This window comes from Muntiacus reevesi, chromosome 1, assembly GCF_963930625.1.
Source record: "Muntiacus reevesi chromosome 1, mMunRee1.1, whole genome shotgun sequence".
Taxonomy (NCBI): Eukaryota; Metazoa; Chordata; class Mammalia; order Artiodactyla; family Cervidae; genus Muntiacus; species Muntiacus reevesi.
This window is the reverse complement of record NC_089249.1, coordinates 60,652,442-60,678,023: the sequence shown is the minus strand read 5'-3', so window position 1 is coordinate 60,678,023 and position 25,582 is coordinate 60,652,442. Positions and strand designations below refer to the sequence as shown.

The 25,582-nt window shown below is 62.0% G+C and overlaps 1 protein-coding gene across 2 annotated transcripts in view; it reads right to left on the bottom strand.

Moving 5' to 3' along the window:
• The window catches only part of TBC1D22A (TBC1 domain family member 22A), a 260,473-nt gene that overhangs the window by 5,746 nt on the left and 229,145 nt on the right, over nt 1-25,582 (bottom strand). For both annotated transcript variants that reach the window (XM_065945555.1, XM_065945561.1), the window contains one exon: nt 16,821-16,916. In XM_065945555.1, coding sequence (XP_065801627.1) covers nt 16,821-16,916 — 96 coding nt within the window. The remainder of the gene's footprint in view (nt 1-16,820; nt 16,917-25,582) is intronic.

The window sequence follows — 25,582 nt, the reverse complement described above, 5'->3', positions numbered from 1 at the left end:
GAGGCGCCCGAGGCAGAGGAGGCCTGGGTGGTCCAGCGCCCAAACCGCAGATGGCTGTGTCCCCACAGCGCCAGGTGACATCAGAGCGCAGGTGCCAGGCAGCCTGGAAGCCAAGGGGGCGGAGACGGGGTGACCGCCAGCCCGAGTGGGCTGGGGACACAGAGCAGTCACGGCCGCAACGCACGCAGCACCGCGCCCGTATGCCCGCTGCGGGCAGACGTGCCGCTCTGGCCCGCAGGGCCGGCCTCCCACCCGCCCCCCGGGGCGAGCAGCCAGGGGCCACGCGCTCTGCAGGACAAGGGTCCTGGTCCCGGCGTGACACCCCACGCCTGATGGCCCGGGGGCTGGGCGGCCCGAGTCCACATTCCCGGGCAGCACACGGCGAACAGGCTGGCAGCAGGGAGCCGAGGCTGGACTGAACCGAAGCGGTCGGTTCAGTCGGCCGGCAGTGCCGTGGGAGCATCCTGACGGTTCGGGAGCCCCGGGGGTGGGGGGACGGGGTGGGCACGGCGCCGTGAGCCAGGAACCCGGGACGCACCTGGCACCTCGTCCTGGCGCCGCGTGTGACTGTCCCGCCTGCGTGGCTCTCCCGTTTCTGCGCCACCTCCCACCGCCTGCTCCTCCCGCCAGGACCTTCCTGCCGTGTGGGGGACACGGGACCCCGCACGGGCTGCCCACTGCCACGTGGCGAGGTCTGCAGGAGCGGGCCAGTTCTGCCCCCCGAATGGCGACAGCTACAGGCGAGGAAAAGCATGAGCGTGGGTGTCACCATGAAGAGCAAGTCCCAGGGCCGTCCCTCCCACCAGTGGTCGGCCACGGGCCGCCCTGGGCCCAGAGTTCGTTCACTCTGAGCCAAGCACCACGCTGCGTGCTGACCTTACGGCCAATCCCGGGCCCTCCCCACTGTGTCCGTGTCCAGGCCCGGGGCCTCCCACACCCCCAGAGCCAGAAAGAAGCAGCGAGGGCCCCAGGAGACTTAGTGACAGCTAGCTCATGCCTGCGGCTCGGCTGTGACCCCCCAGGGATGCCCTCCTGAGCCTTGAACCTGACCTGAGCAGGACCCTGCCTCTCTTAGAGGCCACGTGCTCAGAGGGGACTCTCCCTCCAATGCAACCCCCCCCAACACTTAGAAGGACGCCTCGGTGGGACCAGGCGGTCCTGGACTGGCAGTCTGACAGCCAAGGACCTGAGCTGGTCCCTCCTCCTGGAGCTGACAGCTGAGCAGACGGTGAGACCACAGGGTGGTGATACCCTGGGTGGGGGCAGGGGCTGGGCTAAGACGGAGACCCTGACCCGCCCACGCCTGAACCCGCCCTGCACAGACACGGCCGCGGGCGGGCCCAGACCTGAGACTCACTCTGCTCCCGACCGTTAACCTTCCCCGCACTCCCAGTGACCTTTAGCAACAGACCAAAGGGAGGAGTTCAGTCTGACGCGCGGCAGACGGATGTGAAGGCGCACCTGAGGAGGTCAGTCCGCCGGCCCAGGGCTCCTTGCGGGCAGGCACTGCCTCGGGGGGCCCCACTCACCACGTCCCATCCCGCGTCCCCGCCCAGGTCCAACCCCAGCGTCCAGGACGACAGACACATGGGTGTCTCAAGGGCGACACCCTGCCGGCCGGGGTGGGGAGCGGGCGCTGACGCCCGCCGGGGGTGGGTGGCTGGGCGGCTGCACCTGGCCCTGCTGCCCGGGCGGCGCCGGGTGCCCGGGGCTGCAGCTCCTCCTTCCCGCCCCTTCCCTCCCAGACGGCTCTGTGACAGCTGATTCCTTTGACAATCCAGTTATTACTTTGAAAAATCTTGTCAAGTTCCAGGACCAAACCACGGCTAAAAATAGAAGGGCGCTGACAGCCGGCTGGGCTGGACGGCCAGCTGCCAGGCCGGCCCGGTGGCTGCTGACAGCCCCCGGAAGGTGGGAACGGAAGGCGACACCACGGGAGAACGCTCTTCTGGGGGGCCTCTGATGGCTCCAGGAGGCGCGCTGTCCTTGCAATTAATTTTGCATTTCTTTGCCAAAAAAAAGGATGTCTAAAGACAAAACCCCTTTGGGTACTGAAAACAAGCTTGGCACGAGCGCCCCGGCCGAGCTGCTCTGCGTCTCACGTGTCTGCACGCGGCCGGGAGATGCCTGATCGGCACACGGAGAATACTTAAAATCCTGGCACGGTGATCAGAGCCGCCGCTCCGTCCTGCAGAGGCCCCTCAGCTCTGCGGGTTGGGGGCTGGTTGCAGATGGTGCGCCGGGGAGGGGCCGTCCTCACTGGGGGCATTGGGCCGGGAAGCGCGCCCACTCACAGGAGGAGGCCCCAGGCCCATGTTTATCGGCAAGGCGGCAGAGACGCCCCTTCAAACAGGCAGAGGTGAGGCGGCCGTGGAGCAGGCTCAGGGTCTGGAGGCAGCGCCAGCTGCTTACCCCGAGAAATCAGGGGCGGGGGTCACAGAGGGGAGCGGGGCTGTGGTCCCGGCAGCCGGAGCTCTGGGAGCTCGGGGGCGCTGTCTGCACGGGGACCAGCAGCCCCCCATCCCCGGGGCTACCCTGCTGGGCTCTGGGGCAGGGACGGCGTCGCCAGGTGGCTCCCCACGTGTGGTCCGCTCCCCACGTTCAGTGGCTCCCCAGTGCGGGTCCTCCCTAATGAACTCTCCCTCCTGAGACCCCCCCTGCCGCCACCCCGCCCGCAGCTCACCTCTGGTCACTCTGCCAAGCTCCTCGGCGAACCCTCCCTCTGCCCAGCCATTCAAGCTGCATGCCCAGGCCCTCTTCACCGCTATGGACCCTCTGGGCCAAGGACCACCATCACCGGGGTCTCCACCCCCTTGCCTCTCCCTGAAGACCACACCTGAGTGCCCCGTGGCCGCCTGCACCCCTCCACCATAACAACGTGTAAAGGCCCGCAAACTACACCTGTCCCCCCGCCTTCCACGCACTGCACTCCCGGACAGCAGTAGGACCCCCGCCCCCAGGACCACCTTCCCTCCCACCCCGGCCCAGCCCATCGCCACCTTTTGGTGGGTGATCGTTTGGCCCCCGCTTTCCCACCCTGCCCGCTAGCTTGCAGGGCACCATCACCAACATCACCTAGAAAAGAAAACCACCCCCCAACTACCCTGCCCTCCAGAAGCCAGCAGCTCCACCCTCCCTCGGGGTGGGCCTGGGGCCTCAGGGCCCCAGCCGCTGGCAGTGCTGCCGGGAGGACACGGGCGCCTCTGACATCTGCGCCCCTTCCTGTTACGATCTCTGTCCACACAGCGGGGGCTCAGCGGCACCAAACCCTCCGTCTCCCTGAACCCCAAGACCCAGGATCTCAGCCACGGGAGTCGGGTCTGCGCAGGGACCCTCAACTGCACGCATTCCCCTGCAGTGACATCGAGCACCCTAAGGTGACAAGCCCAGCGTCCCCGAGAGCTGAGTGTGGGGGCAGCGGGCTTGACAAGCGGAGGCCGCTGGAGGAGCGTCCGCCGGCGGGCAGGACACACCCTCGCCCGCAGCCCGCCTCCCGGGGGTCTCCCTGCCCCTCCCCTCCGAGCCCCGCAGCAGCGCCCGGAAGGCGGGTGGGCGGGCTCTGGCCGCCTTGCCCCTCGCTCACCCCCGGCTTTACGCTGCAGACAAGGACCGCTTCACCACGAAAGAGGGTCCCTGCCCCCCAGACACAAAGAAGCTTCTAGGGTGAACAGAGGCTCTGGAGACGAACTCCGGGGTCACCACATCCCCTCACGGCTCACGTGAGATGCGCGGCCCCACCGAGGGCCCTGGCGGCCCAGAGGCAGGACTCTGACCCAGGAAAGGAGATGTGGGCCCGGACTCAGGAAGGTCGGGGTGGTGACGAGGGGGAGGTTCGGGCTCTTTTTCTACAAAAGAAGCCAAAGGCAATGAGGTTCTGGAGCATCCTTACCTTGGGCACTTGGAAGGCTGGGGGCCTCCCATCTCCTCAAGTTACACGATGTCCTCAGACCCTCCGTCCACGGGCACCCAGCCTCACCAGGAGCGGAAGGGCCACGGGCAGGGGCCTCGGACACCTCCAGAGGACCGACCCCGGCAGGAGGCTGGGAGAGGCCATGAGGCGGAGCGTGCAAGAAAGGAGGCGGATGTGTGCGGGGCAGCGAGCAATGAGGTGCTCCCAGGTCTCCTGACACCGAGGCGCCCACCCTACGGTCTGTGCCAGGCCTGGGACCGGCTCGGGGCAGGGTCCCCAGGGCAGGGCCCTTCACGCACTGCAGAGCGCCTGTCGGAGGGGACCCTGCGGTAAGGGGCGGCCAGGGAGGAACCCCGCATCCAGGCCGTGACTCCAGCCCCTGCTTCTCACGGGGGGCGCTGCAGAAACACCCTTCCCGGGGGGGCACCATCCGCTCAGCTGCAGGACCAGGGCCCCGACCGGGAGATTTAAACACAAGCTTATTCCTGGAAACCGTTCAAAACTAATGCAGCACTCTGCAGGCTGGCTTTTACCTCCAGATTCCAGTAACACCCAGGCTGCAAATCGCTGGCCGTGAGGACGCATCCCTTTTGTTTTCAGGAATGTTAAAGGGTCACTGGTCCAAGCACTCTGGGCCCAAGATTTATGGGCTTTTAGGGGCAAAAGTTTCCTTTCTGTCTTCATCAATTCAGAGAGGTGTTTAAAGAAGAGATTCTCCCCACCCCCATCCCCATCTGCTCCGCCAAGGGCCTCGGTGGCAGAGAAGACCCTGCCGGGCTCAGGCTGGGATGGGCCAGGGTGGGGAGGGGCAGAGGTGGCTCCCAGGTCCTGACCCACTGGCATGGCGCCCTCCTGGGAGAGGGAGGCGCAGTTTCCAAGAGAAGAGCCCTACCCACCCCCCAGCCCCCAGAGGCCAGGGCTCTGGTCTGGTGCTCTCTCCCCAGAGCCGCCTTCCGGGGAGGCTGCGGTTCCTGACGTCTCCACAGCAGCGGCAGCCTCGGGGCCTGTACCTGATTTCACCTTGTGAGTGGACTCCTTGAGGGTAGAGGCTCAGATGGACTACGCCCAGCAGGAACCTGAACCTTCATGGTGCTCGACTGAGAGCGGGGCATATGTCCCAGTAAACGCTGAGCTGAGGGCAGGCGGGCAGATGGATGGACAGGAGGACAGTGGATGGGTGGGTGGAGGATAGATGGATGGGACAATGGGTGGATAGATGTGTGGATGGATGAATGGGTGGGTGGATAGATGGATGGGTGGATGAACATATGGATGGGTGGCTAGATGAATGGATAGGTGAGTGGGTGAGTGGATAGATGGATGGATGGTAGGTAGAGAGGATGGTGGAGAGATGGGTGGTGGATACACACAAGAGCAGGTGGGAGGAAAGACAGATTAAAAAGATAAACAAAACAACATCTGGGATGGCCCTAAAAGTAGGCCATGGCCCTATCCTTCCCACTGGAACCACGAGCCCCGGGAGCAGCCAACCTCAGCCTGCGTCTGTGGGGCCACCGCTGAGCCAGACTCGGGCCTGTGCCCCCAGCCTGGCAGCGGGCCTCGCGGCACGAGGAGGCTCATGATCAGTCGGCACCGTTACCGATCAAACAGATGCACACAACTGCGAGCACGTCCCGTGGCAGGTGACCGGTGAGGGCCGGGGACGTGACGAAGGCCCCACGCCCGGGGGCGGGAGTCAGAATCCCAGGTCCCCCAGCTGAGCACCCGCTCGGGGCTGCCACTTGGCTGCTAATCAGGAGAGGTACGTTTCTCGGGTGGGGGTGTGCGTCATGCTCTCCCAGGACCAACGCACCACCACCGCGCCGAGAACCACGTGGCGAGCGGCCCGCCAGGCCCAGGCCCGGAGCAGCAACGCTGACGCGTCCAGGACCCCCCAGGGCGCCCACGTCCAGTGCCTGGCCTGCAGGGGAGGGCAGGCCGGGCAGGGGCTGCTCCCACGCCAGGGTCGCCTCCAGGTGAATAGCCTGAACCCCCGTCCCCACCTCTGAGCCCCCCGGCCCCGAGCCCACGACCAGGGAGACCCAGCTTAGAACAGGCGGAGCCAACCGGCCACCAGGGAAGCAGCAGCATCCCACACACTCAGCATCTGAGCGAGCCGGTTATTTCCACTGATTCCTAAATACACGCGCTCAACTTCTGCTCAAGTTACGTCCACGCTCCCACGGAGGAGAAACCGCGTCGAGTCGCTGGGCTTGGCTGGGGGCATCGCTGCCCCCTGCAGCCCGTCTCCAACGTGACCGAGCCGTCCCCCGAGAGCGAGTGTAATGCAGACGGAGTCGCAGATGGGTATTGAGGAGTGCGAATCTCATCAAGAGCGATCAGGGCCGGGAGGCGCCGCGCCGTCTGCCTCCGACAGCTCCCAGGCTGGCGTGCCCGCCCCGGCAGGAATGAGGGTTATGGCAACGGGGCTGTCTGGAGACACAAAGCCGGCACCCAGAGGCCAGCGCCTCCCCCGACGCCTGAGCACCAGAGTGCATGTTGGCTAAGCCGCACCGTGAGGGCCCACGCCAGCATGACCCCCGCTGGGAAGCCCCCTCCTCTGCAGGGGCTGAGGGCAGCGGAGGGGGTCTGTGACGGGGGCGGCCCATTGCCCTGAGACCCTGGGGCAGGCGGCTTCACATCTGACACTGTGGGTCACTGGGACCCCATCTTGCATACAAGACGGACGGAGACCCTGCTACGGCAGGGATGCGGGCGCCTGGGGCCTCAACGCCTGAGCTGCAGGGCTCACGGGTGCGTCCCCTGGAAATGGTGTGCGGGAGCTGTGGGCACACACGGGACCCACGCCAGCACCAAGCCTGTCCTCCGAGATGCTCCACTCGGCAACCCCCGCCCCAGACCCTGGTCCGGCAGTTACGCAGGGGAGCGGCCTTAGGAGGCCTGAGCCAGGGGTGACCCAGCGTGGACACAGCAGTGACACACGCCAAGACTTAGTGTGGCATTCACTCACTTTCCAGGCCAAGGGGCCCAGGTCCAGGCTGGACCACCAGATGAGACGGCCGCAGACGCCAGAGCCGGCCGCCTGTGTGTCCCGGGCTCCCGCCAAGCAGGCAGCTGGAAGGGCCCCAGCGGGCCACTGACAAGGAGGGCGCTCCCCAAGGAGGCGGACGAGAAGAGGCGGCACCCGGAGCCCCCACCCCTGAAGCCCAAGGGGACGGCGTGCCCGGGGAAGGGGCTGCAGACACATAACCCTCGCAGCCTCTCTGGGAAAACACACCTACGTCACGCCCGGCTGCAGACACCACTGTCCACGGCCTGACGCACTGCCCTGCAAGGCGGGGGCTGTGTGTCCTCAGTCAGAACCCGCAGAGCACACGGCTGGCATGGCTCAGGGTCAGCTCCATCCTCTGTCGGCTTCACAGGCTGCGGCCCTGGGCAGCTCTGCCTTGCTGAGGGCGGGGGCCGGGCGCTGCTTCCCAGCTCCCCGACTAGGGTGGGGTTCACGTGCGGTGTCTCGGGGCTCCCAGGGGACAAGGACGCCTTCTGGTGACAGAGACGCTGGTGAGGACTCCCCGAGGGGGCTTGATTCCCCATCCCTCAGACCAAGATGCTGAGCCCCAGACGGGGGCACAATCTGCTCTGGCTGAGGGTCGCTGGTGACGGGAGGCGCTCAGTGGGGAAGGGTCCCCGCTTTGGGCTCAAGAGCGTGAGGCTGGGGGCATCCCAGCTCCCGCAGACGGAGCCCCAGGAAAGCCTGCCCGCGTGGAGAAGCAAAGACGGGGGCGTGGTAGAGCCCGCGGCTCCCTGGTAAGGGGCAACAGGGGTCCCGTCTGTCTGCTGCGGGGGTCCGGTGTCCGCCAAGTCCCCGTGTCCGGTCCACTGGCCCCTCGGCCTCGCCCACCCGGCGGAGGATCGGACGCACCAAACAAGAGGAGAGCAAATATTTCCTCTTTGCATGAGGAATTAAAAAGATCAATGCAACTCCTTCTGTGAGCTCTGTCTCAAAAAACAAACACCCCAAAATTGAATCGAGAAATCCTATCGTGTTTGCCCTGAAAATCCGCAAACTAATTAGGGTAACAAAATGAAAGTTCCGTACAGATCAAGGGCTTTTAGGATTGGAAGTGGATGGCAAGGCAGAGTTCTTCGAGCGCTTCCATCTCGTTTCATCTTATCTCTATTATTTATGAGGCTCAAGGGCTGAGGCCTTGGTGAGCCCAGAACCCCGTGGCCAAGCTTGTCACCTTCATGCTGAACCCCCCGCCCAGGGCTGGCTTCGGCTGAGCCAGGCCTGCGGGGCTCGGGGGGCGGGGGTGGTGGGAGCATGCCCCATGTTGTCACCTCGCCTGGACCCTGGCAGCCCCAGCCCAGGGCCCGGGGGAGCTGGACGGTGCCTGCGCCCTGCCCGCCTCTGAGCTCCTCTCGGGTCCTGGCCGCCAGGGGGGCGAGGCTCAGCGGCCTCTCAGGGCTCCTGAGTCCCGGGCTCTCTGTGCCCAAGTCTCTGGGTGAGAGCGGGCGCATGCATAGCCTCACCCCCCCAGAGGTCTGCTGCCACCGACCAACGGGAGCCTCCCGGGAAGGGCCCGGGGCAGAGCCTGGGCCACAGCAGGCCCAGACGCGGCAGTTGCATCCGGGAGCCCCAGGGAGCCAGCATCCGAGCCCCGCGGTCCCTTCGCTTACTCTGAGCCTCGTTTCCCAGCCTGGAAGGGGGACCACTGGGCCCCAAGCCACCGGCTCCTCTTTCCCTGCCCAGGTCCTGTTGTGGCAACTCCACTGGTGACCTGGAGAGCCCAAACCCGCCCCCTCCCACCTCTCCCGACGGAGCGGCCGCATCAGGACGGTGCTGGCCCAGGGCCCACTCTGCGGCCTGGGAGGCAGGCTGGCCGGAGCCTGCTCCCCTCCGGGCAGCATTCCCCCTCCCCCAGCACAGAGCCCGGGGCCCAGGGTACGTGACGGTCACGTGGGAACCAGCACGGAGTTAAATGAGCAGAGAGGACCCAGAGCTGCCGCGAGGCACCGGGGCTCCTTCCACAAAGGCGGCCGGGGCTGGGGACCATTAGCCCCGGGTGGCAGGAGGGCGGGCGGGACACGCTCTCCTAGCCGTCAGTACCGAGGCCGTTTCTTCCCGTCCCAGGTTTACAGGGAGAGCCGCAGGCCTCGCGGGCGCGAGTGGCCAGTAAGCCTATGGGGTCAACGCCTTCCCACCAAGTTCCACCTCCTGACAAGCCTGAATCAGACCTGCCTGCGGCCAGGCAGCCTTCCAAGGATCCGGGGCCCGTCGGCGTCCTCAAAGGCAGAGCGCCGCTGACCAGCCAGCCGGACCGCCCCGTCGTGCACGTCCACGCGGGCCCACCCAGGCCTGGGCGGTCTTGTCTCCATGGAGATGCGTTGGGCGTCCGCGGGAGGCGGCAAGATGGAACGTGTGACGGCTGATGGGGCTGCGAGGGAGACATTTTAATAAGGCCCGAGATGTAATTACATTACTTCGGGGACTGAACAGATGAGCTTTTCCGAGTCTATCTGCCTTAGATATCAAACACCATTAATGAGATAATAAGGGCCTTTCAATTAATGATTTGAATGGTGGGTGTAATTTTTTCTTTAATGGCAAGACTAATTCACGGCAGAAATGAGCAGGGAGAGAGACCCTGGCAGAAGACGCTGCTCTGGGCTGCCCTCCACTCACCTGCAGGGCAGGCTGGTCCTGACAGAGGCGGGCCTGGGAACCGGCCGGAGCAAGTGCGCAGACCCAGGGATGCAGGCACCCAGCCCGGAGGGAGAGGGCGACCCTGCTGGGCTTGCGGCATCACCTCCACCCGGGAGAGGAGGGAGGAGAGGGAGGGAGCACTCGCCACTGCTCCAGCGGATCCCACGTACACCCCTCCTGCACAGTCCCTCCCCGGGGGATCCCGACTCCGCCCCGGGGCCTTCTGACACCGAAGCCCGTGGCGTGGCAGCCCCCTCTATCCGCCAGGCCGACTCTGGGGGCCTGTCTCACACTCGGGCTCTGGGGCCTGGAGACCCCAAGCCGCCCTCAGAAGGGGGGCTCACGACCTGCCTGGTCCCGGACCGGGCACTTTCAGAGACACCGCATGACAAACAATTACAACGCGGCCAAGCTTCACGTTAAACACACCTTTTCATATGCAGACATAAAAGGATTTTTCAAATTTCAAGTTGAGATCATTTAGCGGCCAGGAATTCACCTCCGAGCAGCTAAGAAGTCCTGGTGTGTGCCAGGGACTGCGGGGAAGTGACGAATTCCCACCCACGACAATGCTCAGACATCATCACCTTTATGCGAAGGTGAAGCTGGACAGGAGATGAAACGAGCGGGATGTTATGGTTTACAGACGTCACCTAAACGACCGTGGGGTCAGGCGGCAGGGGCCCCGGCCCAGTGAGAGGGCAGGGGCAGCAGCAGGCGGGGCAGGATGCCAGCGGCAGCGTCCGGGCGCTGGACTTCCGGAGAAGCTGCCGCCTCTGATAAACCGCATGGGGACGGCTCCGTGACGAGCTCAGAGAGGACGGGGCGACGCGGCTGCTCAGTCCAGGGAAAGCAGCCCGTGTCCAAGGACGACAGGAGGGGGCAGAGTGAACCCGCGAGCGGCTCCCGCCACCCTGGGGAGCAGCGCAGCCAGGCTGCCGTCCGCCCAGGGTGCCGGGGACCCGGGGCCCAAGGAGAAGCGCGGAGGCCCCGCTCCCCTTCCTGCTTGGGGGGGGGTCGCCGTGCAAACAAATCAGGAAACAGCAATTGGGAAAGACAGGCAGACACAGGGCAACGCTAGATCGAGTGCTGCCCGTCACGTGGGAGGGGGGCGGGGAGACGGAGTGGCTTGTTTTTGGTAAAAGGGCTTTTAGAACTTTCTGGTTTTTAAAATTTATATATTCATAAATAAATAGCTTTACTAACTTTTTTTTTAATTTTGAGGCATGGGATTGGGGTGAGAGTACACGGGGACAGCGCTGACCCCATAATCCTCCCCCTCTTGAAGGTCCTCTAGCGACCCTCACCTAGGAGTTGATGGGAATGGCCGCCCCGGAAGGGAAACTGCTGGACGGACCAGCAAGAGTCCTGGGGATCCTGGGCCTCCTAACATCCATGAGGGTCTCCTAATGTCCGTGAGTAACTAAGAAGCCAGCACCGACTCATCTCAGCTCTCAGATCACGGGCAGGCCAGGGCTGGCGGGCACTGGGACCCCTCAGATCCCGAGGATCACCAGCAGGGCGTGCCAGCACTCAGCCGGCAGAACCGCAGGAGAGAAAGGAAAGTGAGGCTCTGGGGAGCGCGTGTGGACCGCCCGCTCCGGCCATTCGCTCCGGGACCACACCAGCACGCTCAGCCCGGGGCGGGGGGACCTGGTGACGGGCGGGCTCTCCAGGCGGCAGTTAGAGGCCTGGGCGCAGCCCCAAGGCCACCAGGCCCGGCCCGGCCCCGAGTTCCAGCGGCTCATCTCCTGGAGGGGACGGAGCCCACAGCCGAGTGGGCTGATTCAACAAGAGCGCAGCTGCGTCTGCGGACCGTCCTGGGACAGAATCGACTTTCCACAGCCTGGTGCTCACTCTCATCGCTGTTCTTCACACGCCGCCTGGGAGAAGACCGCAGTGAACAGGCCCCCGGGAGGGGGGGCGGACACACACCTCCCGGGAGACGACCGCCGCGAACAGCCCCCCAGCAGGGAGGGGACAGGAGCCCGGGGCGGGGGAGGGACAGCTGAGGTGACAAGGCCCCTGCCCCCCGGGGGGCTGCCCTCGAGGAAGACAGAGCCCCGGGACGTGGGGTGGCGAGGTGGGCAGGCGGGCCTCCAGAAGGACCCCTTGGGTCAGCGGTCCCGGCCTCCCTCCGCGTGGGGAGGGGCTGGCAGCAGCGAGAGCCTCCTGTCCCAAAGAGAGCGCCCACCAGGCACGCAGATCACAGCCAGGCACGCGGATCGGCCAGCCCAGCGCGTGGACGGTCACCCTCTCTGCAGCCCAGCCCCTCCTCTGGGGCCAAGACCGTGCTATCGCGGCCACTCAAGTCACTTCAGCGGCCCACAGGGAGGGCGTGGCCGCCGTCAAACACGCACGGCGCCACCGCCCCCCACAGCGACGGGGCCACTCAGCCACGGCAGGAAGCCGGACGCCGAGGCCACGGCCACGACGGCGCTCAGGGATCCAGGTCGGCCCCACGTGCGGCCACCAGGTCATTTCCTTCCTCCCAAGCAGGCTTCACAGTGCCAGGGAGAGCCTACCGCTCTTCTGGGAGGACAGGCCGGGCCCACCAGCCTCCTGTGGGGCTTGGCCCAGCATGCCCGCAGCTCCCCAGCGTCCTTCCTTTGTGGACAGACCGCTGGCCCAGGTCAGGCTCCCCTCCACCGGGGGTAGAGTGGCCTCGGGGACAGGACTCCCTGCTGGAACCTCAGGGTGGCCGCAGCCAGGGCCCACCAGTGCGGAACTGACTGCTCCTACCTTCCGCGCCCCCCCTGCCTGCCTGCCTGCGGGACGTGAGCACACAGCTGTCGCGCGGCCACGCACCCAGCACCGGGCAAGTCTTCATTCCTGGGCTCCACCATCTCGCCCGGGACAGCTCGTGGCAGTGGGCCAGCATCCCTGGAACTCCTGGTCAAGAAGGTGCCAGCAGCTGGCCTCACCCACGGCCACGCACCCCCCACCCCCAAACACACGCGACCCAAGGGAACACAGAACAGAGCGATGCGCTTAAAGATCGCTCTTCAACTGACCCAATTTTGTCTTTAAAATGCCTCGAAACGACAGAGAGACAATTGATCTTCACGCTGGCATTTCCTGACATTTGGTGCGTCAAATGAACACAGGCTGAAACACAAAACCACGGAGCGTTAACCTGTGGAAGGCCGCTCAGCGGGCAGTTAGCGCTGCCCACCCTGCCCCGCGGCCGTTCCCACCATCCAGGAGAAGAGACCAGGCCGGGAGCTGACTATGCATCAGGGGCCCCAGGGCACCGAGGCCAAGACGCAGGGGGACTCGTCTGGGAGGGGCTGGAGCCCCGAACGCAGGTGAGACAGAAGCGCGGGAGCTGAGAGGAGGTGCGCGAACGTCCCGCCAGACGGCAGGGGCACCTCCATTTCCACCAGGTGGCCGGACGCACTGGACAACCGGGCCCCAGGGGACAGAGGGTGGGAAAACCTTCCAGAACCTTCCCGTTGCATCCGCTCCCTGGCTTCAGGGCAGAGGGAAGGGCTACAGGGGGCGGGGGGGGCAAAGGCGGGCGGGGGGGGGCAAAGGCGGGCGGGGCACCCCCTCGATCCTTCTCAGGCTCATCTGACCAGCACCCAACCCTGACTGGCACACGCAGCCCCAACCTCACCCACACACTTCCCTTTCGGAGCAGGCGGGTACCTGACGGTTTCCTCCCGTCCCCGGCCAGGCCCCGTCCACCCCAGTCCACCTGCCCCCCCACGGGCTGAGGAGTCCTGACACAGAAGCACAGGCAGGGCCCGGGACGGGGGGCCGGTGGGGACAGCAGAGCAGACAGACGCCTCCCACGGCGCCGCCCTTGCCCGTCCCCACTCGGGCCCCGCTGAGCAGCAGTCACAGGAGACGAGAAGGGCCCGGGCAAGCAGAGGCCCCAACACGAGGACGCAGGGCCACTGCGCACGCACTGAGCCCCCGCGGGCCGACTGGGGCTTCCGGACCGGGCCCTGCCCTCGCTCACAGCCTCCCGTGGCTGCAGACACCACGCACGCGCAGGGAGCCATTTCTGCCCACGAGGCAGGTCACTCGTCAACAAACACGCAGCCACCGATGAATTTACCCGAAACGTTTACAGACCTCGGAGCTCCCGAGGGCCGCAGGGAGAAGGTCCGTGATTTCTGTGGAAGCTCCACGCTGTGTTCACCGCACATTAATTACTCTCCCCACTGAAGAAAAGCAAGCAGCATGCGGCCGCCTTGCGCGCTTAAGGGACGTGCCCTCCTCTATGTCGAGAACCCGATGCCAGCTTACATGTGGGAGAAGCTTCCAAGGTCACAGAGCATCTCTGCTCCCACACTGCCGGGTCACACACCCCGGAGACGGCCGTGCAGCAGGGACCACCGCCTGGGTGCTCCGCTCCCACAGCCCCCCAACAGCAAGGCCAGGGCCACCCAGCCCTGCAGAGGGGCTGCAGTCAGACCTCCAGCCCCGACCCCGCGTCCTGGAAGGCCAAATTAAGCCACCTAGGCTTCTGGATAAAACAGAATGATCTCCTGGGGAGGCTCGATGTCAGCTGCTTCAGAAGCTGCGCTTACGAGCCAGCCGAGGAGCAGGCAGCACCAGCTCCCAGCCTGTCCGTATCCCCATGGGAGAGGAGGTGCCCTGACTTCCAAAGGAGACTTCAGCCACGTGTGCCTGGGAGGTGGGGGGGGGCCTAGGCCACCCACCCGCCCTGGGCCGAGTCCCACTCTGAAACACCCCACAGGGGCTGGGACGAGGTCAGCGTGCCAGGCACACCTCCAGGGGACACAAGACTGAACGTGGGGAGGCTCCTCCCCGAAAAGACCTTCCAGAATCTGGTCAGAGAAAGGCAGGCAGGGGGTGGGGGGGAGAAGAACCAGGCCCTCGGCGCGGGCTCAGACCTCCCTGGCACTAGGGTGTGGGAGGCAGGATGCGGGTGGGGGGAGGAGGCGGTTCTGGACGCCCAGCGTGCAGTCTGTGGGCGGTGTGCAGACGGAGGTGGGATGCGGTCCCCTGCATGACGGATGCCACAGCGAGCTCCAGGACCAGAGCTCAGGGCAGGGGTGACCGTCCACTCTGCAAGGGTCCTCCCTCCAGCCAGGGCACCCAGCAGCCCTCAAGGAGGCTCATGAAACTGGACGCAACCAGACCGCTGGCCCGGGCCAACTTCACTGGGCTTCTGGGAACTGGATGCAGGAGCCACGCCCATGCCCCACCCCCCAGCGCCTGCACCGCTGGGCCTTCCGCCTCAAGATGCCCCTCGGGAAGTCACTAGTCCCGGAGACAACACGGCGGCAAACCGCAGATCTGCGCAGAGGGAGGCTCTTGGAGCCTTCCCCAGGTATTTCTGCAGCTGGACACCCAGGCCGCCTCCCGTGGACGCAGAACCGTTTCCCTGAAGTGTCACAACCGCACATACGGTTGCCCTGCGCCCACCAGGGCCCCAGAGGGCTTTATTTAATTTGTTTTCTGTTCTCCTTGCCTTTCCCACTTAGTTCAATTCCCCACATCACACTGAGCGTTCACAGCCTGGCCCCCATCCATCCCCACGACAGCCAGGCCTGAGTCTAATCTGAGCTGGGGGGAGAGTGACTCTCGCTGCTCCTTGGAGTTGTGGCCGCACCAGCTGCCAGGCTGTGCCGGTCCCCTGGCCCCGGTGAACCCCGAGGTAGGTGAGCAGGGCCTGAGAGGCTGCAAAGAGTCCCCACCAGCCGCCCGCGTGGCACCGTCCAGTCATAACAGGCCAGCAGGGGCGGACGCACCTCCTCCCGCCCAGAGCAGCCCCTGGCAGCACTGCCTCCGTTTGGGAAGCAGGTGGCAGAAACTGCGGGCAGAGGGGCAAGGCCCCTGTGCGAGGTCGCTCGGTGTGGTTCCAGGCCCCTGTCCCAGCCAGAACTCATCCGTTTCTCAGGCCCGCGAGGCTCAGCAGCCGCCCAGCACTGGGGTCTCGAGCTGTCCCTAGGACGGGCCTTGAGCTCGGGCACTCTCAAGCGCTCTCAGGGCCCCCTGCTCTTTCCTACCCGCCTCCCCCCACCAGGCGGGCCCCAGGGCAGCGGGGAGGGAGCAACGTTTGCCTGGGGCCTCCCGGAACCGTTCCCCAGTCAGAGGCCCCAGCGAAACCGAGGCGGGAACCCCTGTGACAGCGTCAGCCGGGGACCCAGGCTCCTGCATCACCAGGTGAGTGCCGGCTGGGCGCAGGCGTCGACGCTGGCCGCCACCGCCCGGGAAGCTGGCCCTTCTCCCTTCATGTGAATGGTCCAGCCGGCCGGCAGGCTCTCCCATGCCGGCATGGACGATGGCCCCTGGGGAGCCTGGACCAGCGGCCTGCATCCACTCCCCACACTTGGTCACCTGGGCCGGCGCCTGCCTCTCTCTACACCCCCATGTGCCCGAGCAGAGCGGGAAAAGTGACCTCGTCCTCCTGCTGGCAGGGAGGGCAGGCTGGGCAGAGGCCCTCCCCGCCCAGCGTCTCCCGGTGGCCGGGATGGAAGGCCTGGGCAGTGGGGGCAGGGAGGGCGGCTGGCCAGGTCCTCCCCACCGCCCCCAGCAGGACGAGCAGGGCCCGTGGGGTGTCTGACAAGCAGGGGGCTGAGGGGCACAAGCCTGCTGTCACCACGCTGCCACCCGCGATGGCGGGGCCTCCTTCCTCCCTCAGTTGGAAGAAGAGGGGCTCAGGGAGGTGAAGGGGCCGGAGGGCGCAGGGCCTGACCGCGGGGGTCCCCGCATCGCACCCCAGATGGCCCGGCCCTCCCAGGGATCAACGCCACACGTGACCACACGAGCACTCTTTGGGGTGAGGACGGGCAGGCACTCAGCCCGCCTGGAGCCTCTGGGTCGAGGGAGCACAGAGCCTCTAATGAGTGGGGACAGAGCCGCTGCGGAAATGTGGATCAGAGAGGCTAAGCAACCAGCCTGGGGTCACACAGCGCCCAAGTGCCGGGCAGCCAGGCTGTTTGATGACGTGCCCACCCCTTCCCTAACGCTCCACTCCCCGTAACCATCACGAGGCTCCCAGGGCCCTGGGGCACAGCAGCGGTCCAGGGGGTGTTTCTGGGGAGCCTGTGCCAGCAAGCTTAGCAAGCTGGTGTGGACACAGCCCAGGCCCCCCGTGACCTATGACCCCGGCCACAGGGTCTCAGCCTGCAGGTCAGCGCTGACCACGGGCGGCACGTCCCAAAGCTCCTCTGTAAACAACCCTGAGAACTAAAGCTAACTCTGCTCTCTCCCCCAGCAGGGGATCACACCTGGGGTCTTCCTGAAAAGGCATTTACTTACTTGAAAATCTCTTTCTTCCAGTATTTCTTTCCTCCATCTCACGAGAAAAGCAGCGCACACGTACAGGTGGAAATTGGCGAAGCCCTCGGGTTCCGACTGCAAGACAGAACAGCGGAGAAGGTCAGGGTCGACGGGGAACACGGAACCAGCCACCCGGCGCGCCGGTACGCAAGGCCTTCGCTCCTGACTCTCGTCTCATTAAAACAAGACGGTTTTCCCTCTGATCGGTGGCCAGACACGGCGGACGTGCAGGGCGAGCAAGCCCCGTGGCTTTCCTGCACGGATGATGGGCAGTGATGACAGAAGGCCGATCTGAGGGGCCCCCACTCCACGCAGCCCCGTGGGAGGGGGGCCCCCGCTTTCCCCAGAGGCTGGTGTCTTGGCCGCGGCCAGGAGGCAGGCAGCAGAGCAGGCACTGCGCCCGGGCACTGCCTGGCCACGACGCTGACGGCAAGTGTGGACGGCAGGAACGCTGCAGGCCCCTCCCGCGTGGTCACCTGGACCCCTCCTCAGCCGCTGCCTCAGTTCAGACAAACGCCACCAGCATTTGCAGCTAGGGTCCCCTGGGTGCCACCTGAACTGTGTGACAATTGTTTACAAAGTCAAAAAAATAAAATAAAATCTACATCGCGTAAGAGAAAGATGGGAAACACCAGGGGCACTCAGGGAGAAGCTGGCGTGTTAAATACAGTGCGCAGTCGCCTAACGTGACATTCAAACGGAGACCCAAAGAGGGCCATCCGTGCAGACATCAGGGTGGGGGAGGAAGGCAAAGGCCCTGAGGCTCGAGGCTGCCTGGCAGGTTCCAGACCCAGCGAGGAGGTCAGGATGGCTGTCCTGGGCCCCAGGCCAGCTCATCTCACTCCCCAAGGTCCTGGGCTGCATTCCCCAGTAGGAAACCAAGGCCCTCTTTCCGGCTGCTTCTGAGATAGCCTGTTTGTCTTGGATGTTCTGCGTTTTCCTAGTGATATTTATTCTGCTTGAGCTATCCTGAGCGTGCGGAGCGTCCAGCAGTTTTGGAAAACCGTCACCCATGCGCCCATGCAGACGTCCGTGAGCTCGCTGTATTTTCTCAGAACCTTGGTGAGGTGGGTGTGAGGCCTTTTCCCTGTGTTCTCCACTTCACCCGACCTCTCTGCTCATAAGCTCCACCTCTCGTCTCTCCAGGAGACGCACTTTCTTCAACTCTGTCTCCCAGTTCACTAGTTGTCTCTTCGACTGGATCACAGCTCCTGTCCGGCTCACCTGTTACATCTGAAACGTGCATGGCTTCTCACACCAGTTTCGTAAATTGTGAGTTTCCCTCTCCTCCCTCTTTCTCGCTCACTGTGTCCCTTTTTCATCACTTTGAACATGTTGAACTTATTTTCCAGCACATCGCAGGTGAACTCTGAACTCTGCGGTCTCTGCAGCCTGTTCTCTGCTGAGCCTCACTCTTGGTAGCCTGCCTCCTCGGACTTCAGTGATTCCCCCTCTTGGAGCTTGTGTTTGATGAAATAAATCTATTGTTAAGGCAGGACAAAAAGTGTTTAACATAAAATTCTCTCTGTCTGGGTCACTAGTCCTCACTGGCGTGCGCTGTGCATCTCCACATGAACCAGACCTCTCAGGAGACACGGCCCGCCTGCCCCCACTAACATCAACTTTCTCCTGGCACCAGCAAGGTGCCTCCTCAGAAAACAACAGGCCTGACCCCTGCAAGGGGTCAGGGTGACCTACCGCTTTGCCTCGAACGCGCAGATCTGGAGTAGGTAAACTGTCAATCTGTCATCTGATGTATAAATCCTTCTCTCAAGTATCTCCTAATACATACCTGTGCGTTAGCTTCTATTGGGAGGAATAGTCCTCAGAGCTTTCTGAAAGACTGTCTCCCAGGTTATTATCCTCAGGTGGGCCTGAATAAAAGTCTCCACGTCTTTCTTAGCATGCACGGTAAGTTGCTTCAGTCATGTCTGACCTTGCAACCCCACAAACTGTAGCCCACCAGGCTCCTCTGTCCATGGATTCTCTGGGCAGAAATCCTGGAGTGGGTTGCCATTTCCTCCTCCAGGGGATCTTCCTGACCCAGGGATCGAACCCTCATCTCTTACATCTCCTGCATTGGCAGGTGGGTTCTTTAACACGAGCACCACCTGGGAAGCCCCTTTTTTCTTAGATTGACTATTCACTCATTTTCTTGTCAACATGTTCTTTGGAACTTCTATCTGTTGGAAGTCTTTGAGATATGCATCGAGAATGATTTTCTTTAGGGAAGAAAAAAAAAATTCGTATTTGCTTCTGCCAGAAGCTAAAGGCCTTCGCTATTATCCCAAGACTGGTTTCAACTAAATCTTCAGCTTGAAACACTGTAGACAAGTAAGCGAAATGAATTGGGACTGCAAATCCGTGTGAGAGCAGGGCTGCGCTCAGAGGCTCTGAAGGGAGGTGCTTTCCTTCCTTCTCCCCTAACGGCCACAGCTGCGGCCAACAGGCGAGCGGCAGCGCCTGCTCAGCCCTGAACAGGCTCCAGGTGAGTCTCCTGCCTGGGGCTCCCGGCCACCGGGCAGAAGGCCTGGGAATCACCTGCCAGGAGCCCGTGGTGAGCGCTTCACCACTGCTCCTTACCTCGCTCGATTTACATTTTCTCGAGACTTCTGGTCTACAATCGCCTCTCTTCTTTAACGTTCTGTTTTTGAAAAAAAAAAAATACACCAGCATCCTTTGGTGTATCCTGCGACGGAGGGGCCTGCTAATTTGGTTAATAGCCTTTACTCTGTCCTGGAAGTGCAGAGGTCAGCCTTAGGCCAGCCCCTGGACCCACCCTCACTCGGAGTTCAGGAGGTGGGCTGCAGATTCTGCGTCCTGTAAGACAGGGGTCCCCAGCTCCGCCGGGCTGTGGGTATGTACCTTCAGTCAATCAGCGGCGGCTCCAGGTTCAAGTGCGCAATAAACGCCATGCGCTTGAAACATCCCAAAGCCATCCATCTGGTCCGTGGAAAAACCGTCTTCCACGAAATCAATCCCCGGTGCCAACACGGCGGGGAACTGCCGCCACGAGGTTCCCCAAGCTGGCGAGCAGAGCGCAGCGTGAGCCACGCGTTCACGGGAACACAGCGTTCGAGGAAAACGGAGGTTTACAGCTTCACTTAAGTGGATTGTTTGTCTTCAATGACTTGGTAAATTACACTAAAATAGCAATTTAATAAATAAAAATTTCATATCCTAATGGAAAGTGGGCTTCTGCTTTAATGAAGCTGAACCTGGACAATAAATATCACTGTCAGCTGCCCAGAGCGGGGAGAGACCAGGAGGCAGCGGACACTCACACGTCACAGGGCCTACGGCCGGGCTCCCTCGGGACGGGGGTCTCCAGCATCTTCGGGATCCGGCACCTACAATCAGGGTCTTCCCGACTGGTGTGGAACCAGCCACACAGACCGGCCGTTTCACAACAAGCCCAGGGGGAGGCAGGAGCACGCAGCACTCACCAGGGACCAAAGATGTGTCCCCGGGAAGGCCCAGGGCGGGACTCCTGATGACCACAGCGGTCATCCCTGGTGTCCCCGGGAAGCCCCAGGGCGGGGCCCCTGATGACCACAGCGGTCATCCCCAGTGTCCCCGGGAAGCCCCAGGGCGGGGCCCCTGACGACCACAGCGGTCACCCCCGGTGTCCCCGGGGAGCCCCAGGGCGGGGCCCCTGACGACCACAGCGGTCATCCCCAGTGTCCCCGGGGAGCCCCAGGGCGGGGATCCTGATGACCACAGCGGTCACCCCCGATGTCCCCAGGGAGCCCCAGGGCGGGGCCCCTGACGACCACAGCGGTCACCCCCAGTGTCCCCGGGGAGCCCCAGGGCGGGGCCCCTGACGACCACAGCGGTCACCCCCGGTGTCCCCGGGAAGCCCCAGGGCGGGGCCCCTGATGACCACAGCAGTCACTCCCGGGGTCCCCGGGAAGACCCAGGGCGGGGCCCCTGATGACCACAGCGGTCATCCCCGGTGTCTCCGGGAAGACCCAGGGCGGGGCCCCTGACGACCACAGCGGTCAGCCACGGCGTGGGGGCCATTTCAGAGCTGGCTATGGGGGGGCCTGGCCCAGACCAGGCCATCCAGCCACCACGCACTGGGCCAGGCTGCACACCCTCCTCTCCTGCCTCCCCAGGCTTCAGACAACTTGGGAGAAGAAGGAAGCCAGGGATCTGGCAAGGCTGCTCTGCAGTAGATGGGCCGCATGAGCAGGCCTCGTGCGTGGGGGCTTATGCTGGGACAGGAGGGGCAGACACCAGCTTCTCGTGTCCTCCTGCAGCCCCGGGGAGAGGCAGGCGGGGCAGTGGGGAGCGCCCTGCCACAGTCTCAGCCCCCGTCCCTGTGACCCTGCCACTACTGGGCTGGAAACCTCCCCCTGTCGGAGATTCAGCGGAAGCAGCCCCTCGAGGCATCAGGGCCCCATCCCACCGGGCCAGCCTCCTCCCCAGGTGAGCCTCCCTGCCGGCCTGGCCCTGCGCTCACCACCTGCACCCCCAGCCCCAGCCCTGGGCCCGGAACCTGCACTTGGGAAAAACCCCTGCGAGCCGGGTGGCTTCAGAAACCAGGTGAGCCTGGTCTGGACAGGCTTGTCCGAGTCTGGCTCTCTTCCCGGAGCCCAACTCCATCAGCCCACAGGCGGGGGACCCAGCCGCAGTGTGGAGGGTTAGGACGTCCGGTGGGACACGGGCAGAGCCCACCAGTCCACAGGGAGCGCCCCCGGCCCGCACACCGTCCTCCCTGCAGTGGAGGCCACGCTCCAGCCCCCTCAGGCCGCCAGGCAGTCTGCAGAGCAAACACTCCGACCCTTTAACAAGCAGGCCAGGGATATTTTCTTCAAGATTCTGATGGTTCTGGTTAATACAAAAGAGAACATTCTGGCAAATCATGTTTCAGATCATCTCAATGTCACCCTGTCTTACTCACTAATTAAGAAAACAGGGCGCTCTAGGACCAGACGGGGTCACAGTGCCAGGGGCTCCCGTGAGCGCCATGAAATTCCTGGTTTGTTTTCCGCACTTTACCAAGCTCCTTCAGGCAGACCCTGCAAGGCTCACGCGTAGGGGAAGTGGCCGGACTTCCAGCACCAGGGTGGCGGGGGCTCAGAGCACGCTGCTGGTTAACATCGGGCCGAGAGAACGGCCGCCAGGGAGGCCAGGGCTGCGGCTGGATGGCAGTGTGCTGTCCACCACTTTTTTGAGAAACAAGCCTGGAAGCAGAGTCTCCTACCAAATGTTCACCCTCAGAATTCTGAGGCTGGGGAATTCTGGAGGTCAAGGAGAAAACGCTGTTCCTATAACAAATACCATGTTTAAAAATCATAATCCTCTCTAGCTGAGGAAAAGACAATTCACAGAAGATCCCGGATGCACTTGGAAATGACCACATCAAAGCCCCATTCCCATTCCAATCGGATCAGACATCCAAAATCTAATGCTAATGTGGACATCTGTCTTTGGCAGACAAGGGTGGGCAGACCAGCTGGGGAAGAAAAGGATTATTTGATAAATGATACTGAAATAGCCGGCTACCCATACGGAGAGAGTAAAATTAGATCCCTACCTCATGCCATAAGCCCCAATTCAAAGAGGATTACACAGAAGCCCGCAAAGGTAAAACCTTAAAAGCGTAAGCATCAATTAAAAAAAAAAAAACAGTAAATTTGACAACACAAAAATTTAAAACTCCTCTGTGACAAAGGAACTAGAATTATAGTAAATGTACAAGTGACGGACGAGCAAACACTACCTGCAACGCACATGTGACTGACAGAGGACTAGCAGGCACAACGTGCGTCTCCTTATAAAACCCGCCTACGAAACCGAAAGAAGACAAGTGACCTGCTAAGAAAAGCAAGCCAAGGATATGAACACACCTTGAGTGGTCAGTGAAAACGGGCAAGCTGCTCACACTCGCGGGCAAGCTGCTCACACTCGCGGGCAAGCGGGGATGCAAAGAGCAAGATGGGCAGAAGGAAGAAGTCAGCTCAAGTTTTTCAAACGGGCAAAGCCTAGGAACTGTCAAGACTGCAGCGTACAGGGGAGGATGTGGGCCGAAAGGAACTCTGCACGTGCTGGGGGGGTACGCCTCACTGGAGGGCGCGTAATGTCGAGATGGCCACCTCCTGTAACCCAGAAAAGCCCCGTCTTACACCGGGCACCCCCTGAGCCAGAGGGTGAGGAGACGTGGGCACGAACGTTAGACTGTGCACTGCTGGCAACTGCAAAAGACTCAGAGACAGCTCAGATGTCTTTCAACAGGAGAATGGATGAGTTATAACACATTCATACAGTGTGAAACTATAAAGGCTGAAAATGAATGAAATACAACGACATCCACCAAGATGAGTAAGTATTAAAAAATAAAGCTGGAACACAAGCAGCAAGTCGCCAAAGAGTATGTGTGATGCTGTTTATAAAAAGTTTCAGAATATTCACTAAGAGCATACAAATTGTTTATGGATATATATGTATGTGAAGAAAATGAAAAAAAAAGCACATGTAGAAATTTTATAAAAACCGATTTCAAGGTAGTGGTTATCTTCGGAGAATGAGGAAGGAAGCTTCAATGGTGTATGTGAAATTAAATTTTTAAATAAGTAATAAACGATCTGAAACAAAAATGATAAACGAACTGTCAGATTTGACACACCTGGGTGTCAGTGTACAGGCATGCACCGCGTTATTAACTGCACTTTTCTCTACACATAAGACCTTTAGAATATATGTAACTCACAAGGACCTACTGTGGGCTTCCCCGGTGGTTCAGCGGTGAAGAGTCTGCCTGCAGTGCAGGGGACACGCCTCTGACCCCTGGGTCGGGAAGATGCCCTGGAGGAGGGCATGACCACCCACTCCAGTGCCCTTGCCTGGAGAAGCCCACGGACAGAGGAGCCTGGCGGGCTGCGGTCCACGGGGTCACAGAAGAGACGCAACTTAGAGGCCAAACAACAACAAAGTGAAAGTGAGGTCGCTCGGTCGTGCCCGACGCTCTGCGACCCCGTGGACTGGAGCCCGCCAGGCTCCTCTGTCCGTGGGCTTCTCCAGGCAAGGGCACTGGAGTGGCCGCCATGTCCTTCCCCAGAAACGACGAGGCCCTGCTGCGTATGCAGCGCAGGGGGCTGCGTTCAGGGCTCTGCAATGGCCGAAGTGGGGAAAGACGCTAAAAAGAGGGGCTGTGTGCACACGTGTGACGGACTCACACGCATGACGGACTCACACGTATGACTGACTCACATGTACGACGGGCTCACACGTATGACTGACTCACACGCATGACGGACTCACACGTACGACGGACTCACACGCATGACGGACTCACACGTACGACGGACTCACACGTATGACAAACTCACACGTATGACAGACTCACACGTATCACTGACTCACACGCATGACGGACTCACACGTACGACGGACTCACACGTACGACGGACTCACACGTATGACAGACTCACACGCATGACGGATGCACACGCATGACGGACTCACACGTATGACAGACTCACACGTACGACTGACTCACACGTACGACGGACTCACATGTACGACGGACTCACATGTATGACAAACTCAGACGCATGACGGACTCACACGCATGACTGACTCACACGCATGACGGACTCACACGTACGATGGACTCACACGTATGACAAACTCACACGTATGACGGGACTCACATGTATGATGGACTCACACGTATGACAGACTCACACGTACGACTGACTCACATGTATGACTGACTCACACATACGACTGACTCACACGTGTGATGGACTCACACGTATGACTGACTCACATGTATGACTGACTCACACGTATGACTGACTCACATCGCTGCACGCAGAAACCCTGCATTGTAAATCAACTAGACTCCAACCGAGAATTAAAAAGACCTCTTACGGTCAAAACAGAAGAGAAACACGGGGGGGCGCCTGGCAGTGGTCCCTGCAGGGCCGCTGAGTGCGGGACCACTGCCTCCTGGGGCTCCGGCCAGCTCGGGGCGTCATCGGGCCCAGGGTCCCCGCTGTCACTCAGACCCTGGCCTCGGGGGCCCTCCCCCTTGGACTCTGACCTCTGTCAGTCGGGGCGGGGCTGCTGGCCCGTTTTCACCCCCAGGGAGAAGCCTTGACTTTTGAGAGAAGCTCAGAGGAGAAGAACGTAACGCAGCACCACTGTCCCTGGGTCTCTCGGCCCTTCCCCTCTCCCCCAGCCACTGGCTGGAGGCGGAGGATGAACCTGGACGCCTCCTAACGTTGCGAGTTTTCTTCAAACTGCGTGTCAGGCTCTGCGGTGGATCGAGGTTTGCTTATAAAATGACAGAATGGAAGTCTGAAACGACTACACGATTAGCTAAATGCAAATGAGCTGTGTGAGAGACACCCTTTTTGAAAATCAGGCAATCAGGCAAAGAAACAGTTTTCCTTCTATTTTTTATAATAGAGAAACAGTGATAAAAGGAACAATTTTTCACCTTTAATTGCATCATTAAACTTTCCTTATAATTTTTGGCCCTGAAATAAAACCGAGTGGCCTTCTGGCACAAGAGATTTTCCCGAGCATGTGTATTTACGTAGATGGATTTCTGAGGCCATTCAAACGACGGGAATTGTTCCCAGTTCTTTGTGCAGATTCGAGAGCACCAACTTCAGCTGTGCCAGCAAAACCCCCGCGATGACTTCCTTTGAAACATTCATCACCGGGCCAGTGCGTTACACAATTACCTACCTCGGATGCAGAGCACGGCCATCTTAAAATTCACA